This window comes from Schistocerca nitens, chromosome 1 (genome assembly GCF_023898315.1).
Source record: "Schistocerca nitens isolate TAMUIC-IGC-003100 chromosome 1, iqSchNite1.1, whole genome shotgun sequence".
In the NCBI taxonomy this organism is placed as follows: Eukaryota; Metazoa; Arthropoda; class Insecta; order Orthoptera; family Acrididae; genus Schistocerca; species Schistocerca nitens.
The window spans coordinates 1,298,637,610-1,298,647,453 of record NC_064614.1 but is presented as its reverse complement, the minus strand read 5'-3'; the positions used below and the strand labels follow the sequence as shown (position 1 = coordinate 1,298,647,453).

Genomic DNA, 9,844 nt, shown 5'->3' with positions numbered 1-9,844 from the left:
GAAATAGAACCCGTATTTCGTGCTTTAGACCAAAGTTAAAACAGTGAAGGAAAACTAATGAATGCATTAATAAAGCTGAAATTGCTTTACCTGTCAACAGTTGTGCAGTAATATATTCTGATACTAGTTGTGCCTCACAATTTAACAGTTACGTCTAAAAAATGCCCGTGAATGTATTTACTCCAGTCTTCTATTAGTCCATCTCCCCCCCACCCCCCCACCCCACGCCATAAAGTCAATTTCCTATTCCTCTCTTCCTGTCCATCTCCTCCCCTCCACTCTCACTGTTCCTCCTCCTCTTTCCACATGATCACTCCCCTCCCCCCTCCTCCCACATGAGGCAGTATTTCTTTCCAGGTCGCAACTAATGTGTATACCAAATCTGGTCGAAATCATTCCAGTGATTTACGATTAGCTTTTTACCCACACCTATGGCCGCATATGCATGACAAATTTAACGTGTACTCTGTACACATATTTTGCCTGTATCTCTAGTGAATTTCGCCCTGCAGTTTCATTTTCTCACAGCACAATGTTTATGATGTCGCATCTCCTGAACTATGAGTCGTACAATGACGTAACTTTGGACATAAATCCAGTGGTATATGTAGCTACTGTTGGCAAAATGTGTTGTGAATAAATTTGATAGTAAAGAAGCAGTAAATCAAAACACCACGCAGGATGTGACAGTTTTTCACACATTTCAATATTTGACGTCATACCTCCTGAACTATGTGTCACACAAAGATATATTTTTGTAGGTACATTCAATCATGCAGATACTCTCTGTGAAACATGTGAATATAGTTATCATCAAAGAAGTAATAAAGTTAAAGGTCATACATGATGCAGCACATCTCAGTGTTTGACATCACATATCCTCAACTGTCGTACAATGACAATTTTGTTAGTACATTCAGTGGCATATCTGAATACTGACTGCAAAAATGTGTCACAAATACAGTTACTAGTAAAGAAGTAATAAATTAAAACATCATGCTTCATGCGGCAGTTTTACTGCACGTACAGGGAAAATTATGTTGTTGTTGTTGTTGTTGTTGTTGTTGTTGTGGTGGTCTTCAGTCCAGAGACTGGTTTGATGCAGCTCTCCGCCATAAACTTTTTCCTTTCATCATTTTACGGGGGTTGTCAGTGAGAAAGTCTTTTATAAAGAGGTTTGAAATTATGTATACAGTTTATTACAAGTCACTAACCCCCCATATGAGTACATACTCTTTAACATTTATGACAATGTGCATTGTAGGATATATGATGTTTTTAGCACACAGAACACAGCATGTTGTTATCAATGGAGAGACGTCTACAGACATTAAAGTAACGTCTGGCGTGCCACAGGGGGAGTGTTATGGGACCACTGCTTTTCACAATATATATAAATGACCTAGTAGATGGTGTCAGAAGTTCCATGCGGCTTTTTGCAGATGATGCTGTAGTATACAGAGAAGCTGCAGCATTAGAAAATTGTAGCGAAATGCAGGAAGATCTGCAGCGGATAGACACTTGGTGCAGGGAGTAGCAACTGACCCTTAACTTAGACAAATGTAATGTATTGCGAATACATAGAAAGAAGGATCCTTTACTGTATGATTATATGATAGCAGAACAAACACTGGTAGCAGTTACTTCTGTAAAATATCTGGGAGTATGCGTGCGGAACGATTTGAAGTGGAATGATCATATAAAATTAATTGTTGGTAAGGCGGGTACCAGGTTGAAATTCATTGGGACAGTCCTTAGAAAATGTAGTCCATCAACAAAGGAGGTGGCTTACAAAACACTCGTTCGACCTATACTTGAGTATTGCTCATCAGTGTGGGATCCATAGCAGATTGGGTTGACGGAGGAGATAGAGAAGATCCAAAGAAGAGCGGCGCGTTTCGTCACAGGGTTATTTGGTACACGTGATAGCGTTACGGAGATGTTTAGCAAACTCAAGTGGCAGACTCTGCGAGAGAGGCGCTCTGCATCGCGGTGTAGCTTGCTCGCCAGGTTTCGAGAGGGTGCGTTTCTGGATGAGTTATCAAATATATTGCTTCCCCCTACTTATACCTCCCGAGGAGATCACGAATGTAAAATTAGAGAGATTCGAGCGCACACGGAGGCTTTCAGACAGTCGTTCTTCCCGCGAACCATACACGACTGGAACAGAAAAGGGAGGTAATGACAGTGGCACGTAAAGTGCCCTCCACCACACACCGTTGGGTGACTTGCGGAGTATAAATGTAGATGTAGATCTTGCAAAATAAGAAGAAATAAATTAAAAATTTAATGATTTAACAATAGCTTTGGTTGCTACTTCTGTATAGAACTGTTTAATCACAAAGATTGATTGTAGCTGAAGCAGATGTATTTCCCTCAAGGAGTTTCTAATGACCGTGGACTTGAGCAAGAATGTAACTGACCTGAAAGCATAAAAAAAAAAAAAAGGTGGAAAAAGGAGGAGGGAATGGTGATAATCGTCCATACTTGGTTCTCCAGCTGCCACTTTCACTGCTCACGAGGTGTAGTAAGTGTAATGCTACTATTTTGTTTACGTATGTGACTAAATGCCACAGATTAAAACTTACCGCATCACTGGTGTCTGAACAAACTAACATTGGAGCAAGAAGCAGTCGAGTATGAGAGTTCTGCTACAAAGACAGATGTAAATGTATGCATAATGTCAAACCATATTTAGAAGATAATTTGTAACAAAATGATAAAAATACTGGTTTGTATCTTTAGTTTTTATTCAAAATGGAAAATGTACTTGCTTTTATTGAAACTGAACACAGATAAACATAATTGTTGGACAAGAAGTGTTCTTTCTCATTATGTTTGTAAGTAACCACACTAAAATGGTATACAAAAATAATTTTTCACATAACTGACCTAACAAGTACAAAATTTTAGCTAATAGCAACTGCAGACACTGTTAAAATTAGTCACTTAAACTGTGTTGCATAATGAATCTTTCTCAAAAAATGTTTTATCCTCAAATTATCTGCCCCCTGTTAACAAGACAATCATAATAAGTTATTGCTTTGCAGTAACACATATACGTGTATTTAGCTCAAGTGTCCTTAGTTACATAAAAACTGTATTCAAAAATAGGTACTCTGACATGCATTTTTAGGGCTAAGTACATTTTATTCAGTTATTTACTGCTGTGAATTGGGCTGCTTTCAGCACATAATGAGAAATTTTATAAACACTAGATTAGACGAAATAAAAGCTGTCAGATGTACATTGTCTCTAGAAAATCCAAATGGTGCTCCTATACACAAGAGAAAGATACCAAGGACAGTATTCTCCAATTCATAAATAATATTTTCTTTGAGCACCCTTTTAGTTATTTTGTTTGTTTCATCTGAATATTAACTCTCTTTTATCACTGTATTCAGAAACTTAGTAATATACTGTAGCAAAATTTAACGAATGTCAACTTGCGCACATTTTACAGGAAACACAAGTTGCTCATTAACAGTGAACTGCACAAGCTGCTGCTTCTCACAACTCTGTTATCAGTATCACAGCCACACATTCAACTCATTTTTTCCCACTTCCTTTGCCATCACATAATAAATATGTTTCCTTCCCCTGCTGCCATAGTTATTTATCAAGAAACACAATATTTGGAAGTGCTGTTTCTGATCAAAAAGATGGGTGTTACAGTTTTGGAGCAGGCGGTGCAACAAGATGATGAGAAAGCCACCACATTAATACAGGCTGAATACCAGCCATAAATAACAAAAAATATATTCTTCGTTTGTTTCCTGTTGTGGTCCTGTATGGATCATGCTGAGGTCCACTTACTTCAGGTAGCACTTGAACCTTTAAAGTACGGACCTAAAAAAAAAAAAAAAAGTTTTAGATCCCAAGAATAAAAAAGCTAAACTACTACATTTTTTACCAATCACTACATTCCTGAGAACTTACCAAGAAAAATGCCAATGATAAGCCAAAATATAGCAGTCCAGCATAATAACCAGTTTTCTGAAATACCAAACTGAGGAGCATTGCAAAAATCATCCTGAAATGCAAGGAAAGAAACATGTAAGGAATGGTGTGTTACAGTATTTCACAAGTAATTTTACATGTAACAGCTAAGAAACAGGTAGTGATAAGGGTAAAAGAAAATGTTACTGAACAGTTTGGTTACACTGATAGCATTCATCTCCTATTCCTTCATTGTGCTTGTTTATTAGAATATCAAATTAACAATTAAAATATTAAGTTAAACATTTACAAATACTCCTTAAGATTCAGTTTTCTCAGTGTGATGCTAAAATACTTAACACCTAGTATAATATAGCTGGAAAAATAAAAAAAAATATTCATCAAGTGGTGGCAGGAGAAAATGTACATGAAGGTTAATGAATTTGTAAGCTTCTGGAGTCAGTTGCTCATTCTTCTGGCAGAAGGGTTGAATGGGAATCTTGCCAGTCCTTTTTTTTCACCCCTCTTCCTTTGCCTTCAGTACTTACTACAGTAGTACAAGTTTATATGCCAACTAGTTCTGCAGATAACGAAGAAATTGATGAAATGTATGATGAGATAAAAGAAATTATTCAGATAGTGAAGGGAGACGAAAATTTAATAGTCATGGGTGACTGGAATTCGTCAGTAGGAAAAGGGAGAGAAGGAAACATAGTAGGTGAATATGGATTGGGGGGAAGAAATGAAAGAGGAAGCCGCCTTGTAGAATTTTGCACAGAGCATAACTTAATCATAGTTAACACTTGGTTCAAGAATCATAAAAGAAGGTTGTATACCTGGAAGAATCCTGGAGATACTAAAAGCTATCAGATAGATTATATAATGGTAAGACAGAGATTTAGGAACCAGGTTTTAAATTGTAAGACATTTCCAGGGGCAGATTTGGATTCTGACCACAATCTATTGGTTATGAACTGCAGATTGAAACTGAAGAAACTGCAAAAAGGTGGGTATTTAAGGAGATGTGACCTGGATAAACTGAAAGAACTAGAGGTTGTAGGGAGTTTCAGAGAGAGCATAAGGGAACGATTGACAGGAATGGGGGAACGAAATGTAGTAGAAGAAGAATGGGTAGCTTTGAGGGATGAAATAGTGAAGGCAGCAGAGGATCAAGTAGGTAAAAAGACGAGGGCTAGTAGAAAACCTTGGGTAACAAAAGAAATATTGAATTTAATTGAGGAAAGGAGAAAATATAAAAATGCAGTAAATGAAGCAGGCAAAAAGGAATACAAACGTCTCAAAAATGATATTGACAGGAAGTGAAAAGTGGCTGAGCAGGGATGGCTGGAGGACAAATGTAAGGATGTAGAGGATTGTCTCCTAGGGGTAAGATAGATACTGCCTACAGGAAAATTAAAGAGACCTTTGGAGAAAAGAGAACCACTTGTATGAATATCAAGAGCTCAGATGGAAACCAATTTCTAAGCAAAGAAGGGGAAGCAGAAAGGTGGAAGGAGTATATAGAGAGTCTATACAAGGGTGATGTACTTGAGGACAATATTATGGAAATGGAAGAGGATGTAGATGAAGATGACATGGGAGATATGATACTGCATGAAGAGTTTGACAGAGCACTGAAGACCTAAGTCGAAACAAGTCCCCGGGAGTAGACAACATTCCATTAGAAGTTCTGACAGCCTTGGGAGAGCTGGTCCTGACAAAACTCTACCATCTGGTGAGCAAGATGTATGAGACAGGCGAAATACCCTCAGACTTCAAGAAGAATATAATAATTCCAATCCCAAAGAAAGCAGGTGTTGACAGATGTGAAAATTACCGAACTATCAGCTTAATAAGTCACGGCTGCAAAATACTAACGCGAATTCTTTACAGACGAATGGAAAAACTGGTAGAAGCTGAACTCGGGGAAGATCAGTTTGGATTCCGTAGAAATATTGGAACACGTGAGGCAATACTGACCCTACGACTTATAGATTAAGGAAAGACCAACCTACGTTGCTAGCATTTGTAGACTTAGAGAATGATTTGGACAATGTTGACTGGAATACTCTCTTTCAAATTCTAAGGGTGGCAGGAGTAAATACAGGGAACAAAAGGCTCTTTACAATTTGTACAGAAACCAGATGGCAGTTATAAGAGTCGAGGGGCATGAAAGGGAAGCAGTGGTTGGGAAGGGAGTGAGACAGGGTTGTAGCCTCTCCCCGATGTTATTCAGTCTGTATATTGAGCAAGCAGTAAAGGAAACAAAAGAAAAATTCGGAGCAGGTATTAAAATCCATGGAGACGAAATAAAAACTTTGAGGTTTGCCGATGACATTGTAATTTTGTCAGAGACAGCAAAGGACTCAGAAGAGCAGTTGGACGGAATGGACAGTGTCTTGAAAGGAGGATATACGATTAACATCAACAAAAGCAAAACGAGGATAATGGAATGTAGTTGAATTAAGACGGGTGATGCTGAGGGAATTAGATTAGGAAATGAGACACTAAAAGTAGTAAAGGAGTTTTGCTATTTGGGGAGCAAAATAACTGATGATGGTCGAAGTAGAGAGGATATAAAATGTAGACGGGCAATGGCAAGGAAAGCGTTTCTGAAGAAGAGAAATTTGTTAACATCGAGTATAGATTTAAGAGTCAGGAAGTCGTTTCTGAAAGTATTTCTATGGAGTGTAGCTTGTAACTTGACGAGAAGGGATCTGTTGGTAGGACATGTTCTGAGGCATCAAGGGATCACCAATTTAGTATTGGAGGGTATCATGGAGGGTAAAAATCGTAGAGGGAGACCAAGAGATGAATACACTAAGCAGATTCAGAAGGATGTAGGCTGCAGTAGGTACTGGGAGATGAAGAAGCTTGCACAGGATAGAGTTGCATGGAGAGCTGCATCAAACCAGTCTCAGGACTGAAGACCACAACAACAACAACAAATTCGAATTCCACCAAACACCGCATGTTACTTTCCGAAGCATTGAAATCGAGATTGCGATGTGTATTTGTAAACCAGTCACAGCTCATGTCACGTAATCTTGCCAGCTGATGACAGCAGATATTCAGAGCTTTCGGACACATGGTGTAGTGAGCCAATAGCAACATCACTGTTAATGCGAGATGCCTTCAATAGGTTCCACAACGAAACATTGTCTCGAAATTTGGTAGAAAATTCGAAGAAATTCTGGTCGTATGTAAAGTACACAAGCGGCAAGACGCAGTCAATACCTCCGCTGCGCAGTGCCGATGGTACTGTTACCGACGACTGTGCTGCTAAAGCGGAGTTATTTAACGCAGTTTTCCGAAATTCCTTCACCAGGGAAGACGAATGGAATATTCCACAATTTGAAACACGAACAGCTGCTAGCATGAGTTTCTTAGAGGTAGATACCTTAGAGGTTGTGAAGCAACTCAAATCGTTTGATACGGGCAAGTCTTCAGGTCCAGATTGTATACCGATTAGGTTCCTTTCAGATTACGCTGATACAATAACTCCGTACTTAGCAATCATATACAACCGCTCGCTCACTGATAGATCTGTACCTGCAGATTGGAAAATTGCACAGGTCGCACCAGTGTTTAAGAAGGGTAGTAGGAGTAATCCATCGAACTACAGACCTAAATCATTGACGTTGGTTTGCAGTAGGGTTTTGGAGCATATACTGTATTCAAACATTATGAATCACCTCGAAGGGAACGATCTATTGATACGTAATCAGCATGGTTTCAGAAAACATCGTTCTTGTGCAACGCATCTAGCACTTTATTCGCACGAAGTAATGGCCGCTATCGACAGGAGATCTCAAGTTGATTCCGTATTTCTAGATTTCCGGAAAGCCTTTGACACCGTTCCTCACAAGCGACTTCTAATCAAGCTGCGGGCCTATGGGGTATCGTCTCAGTTGTGCGACTGGATTTGTGATTTCCTGTCAGGAAGGTCACAGTTCGTAGTAATAGACGGCAAATCATAGAGTAAAACTGATGTGATATCAGGTGTTCCCCAGGGAAGCGTCCTGGGACTGGGACCTCTGCTGTTCCTGATCTATATAAATGGCCTGGGTGACAATCTGAGCAGTTCTCTCAGGTTGTTCGCAGATGATGCTGTAATTTACCGTCTAGTAAGGTCATCCGAAGACCAGTATCAGTTGTAAAGCGATTTAGAGAAGATTGCTGTATGGTGTGGCAGGTGGCAGTTGACGCTAAATAACGAAAAGTGTGAGGTGAGCCACAAGAGTTCCAAAAGAAATCCGTTGGAATTCGATTACTCGATAAATAGTACAGTTCTCAAGGCTGTCAATTCAACTAAGTACCTGGGTGTTAAAATTACGAACAACTTCAGTTGGAAAGACCACATAGATAATATCGTGGGAAAGGCGAGCCAAAGGTTGCATTTCATTGACAGGACACTTAGAAGATGCAACAAGTCCACTAAAGAGACAGCTTACACTACACTCGTTCGTCCTCTGTTAGAATATTGCTGCGTGGTGTGGGATCCTTACCAGGTGGGACTGACGGAGAACATTGAAAGGGTGCAAAAAAGGGCAGCTTGTTTTGTATTATCATGTAGTAGGGGAGAGAGTGTGGCAGATATGATACGCGAATTGAGATGGAAGTCATTACAGCAAAGACATTTTTCGTCGCGGCGAGATCTATTTACGAAATTTCAGTCACCAACTTTCTCTTCCGAATGCGAAAATATTTTGTTGACCCCAACCTACATAGGTAGGAATGATCATCAAAATAAAATAAGAGAAATCAGGGCTCGAACAGAAAGGTTTAGGTTTCGTTTTTCCCGCGCGCTGTTCGGGAGTGGAATGGTAGAGAGATAGTATGATTGTGGTTCGACGAACCCTCTGCCAAGCACTTAAATGTGAATTGCAGAGTAGTCATGTAGATGTAGATGAATTAAACACTTCGTTTCAAATATATTGACTGCCTCAGTGGAAAATATTGATAAAAGAAAATTTCTTCAGCAAACCGATAAAAATAACTTCATTGTTCTGCATGGCAATTAATGCTTGACTGTCAAAAGGTGGAAATAAAATAAAATCTGAATTAATAACGTATTTTAGCCTTCCGTAATTATGTGAATGTATTTTATTTCACACGATAGCTCCCGGCCACAGAAATCAATTTTGTTTTCATTTGACGTGAGTGCAGTAGACAAAGAGGAAACAGCAAAATCACTAAAATGTAAACACGGGTCACATGGAGACTACCCGCTCCCCTATTATAACTCAGACTGCTCTGCGCTTCAGCCCCGTATCTACGATATTTCCGAACCGGGGCAATAGTAGATAAAGGCGTCCCTCGAGCGTTTGAGATAGGACATAAAAAATTTAAAAAAATCGAACTTTCAAAAATATGTTCATTTTGTAGTTCACATCTTTCTGAAGAGTCTGAGAAACATGTGTCCGAAGAATTGTAAGACATATTATTTGATCTTAAGTGTGCCAAAGTGAACTGCCACACCTCTTCACACAGCATTCTTCTATCACATGTAATTGTATTTCGCTCTGTGGAAATGAAACGTGTATATTTTGTAATGGATGCCATCAAACTACATTCAGGACAGTGGAAATTAAAATGTCCTACACTCCTGGAAATTGAAATAAGAACACCGTGAATTCATTGTCCCAGGAAGGGGAAACTTTATTGACACATTCCTGGGGTCAGATACATCACATGATCACACTGACAGAACCACAGGCACATAGACACAGGCAACAGAGCATACACAATGTCGGCACTAGTACAGTGTATATCCACCTTTCGCAGCAATGCAGGCTGCTATTCTCCCATGGAGACGATCGTAGAGATGCTGGATGTAGTCCTGTGGAACGGCTTGCCATGCCATTTCCACCTGGCGCCTCAGTTGGACCAGCGTTCGTGCCGG

The 9,844-nt window shown here is 39.5% G+C and overlaps 1 protein-coding gene across 1 annotated transcript in view; it reads right to left on the bottom strand.

The window, feature by feature from the left end:
- Positions 1-2,729: 2,729 nt before the first annotated feature.
- Positions 2,730-9,844, bottom strand: part of LOC126202228 (protein YIF1B) — a 77,632-nt gene continuing 70,517 nt past the window's right edge. Inside the window, exons 6-7 of the mRNA XM_049936846.1 lie at positions 3,940-4,033; positions 2,730-3,849 (exon numbers count right to left, since the gene is read on the bottom strand). Of these exons, the coding sequence (XP_049792803.1) occupies positions 3,670-3,849; positions 3,940-4,033 (274 nt within the window). The 3' untranslated portion in view covers positions 2,730-3,669. The remainder of the gene's footprint in view (positions 3,850-3,939; positions 4,034-9,844) is intronic.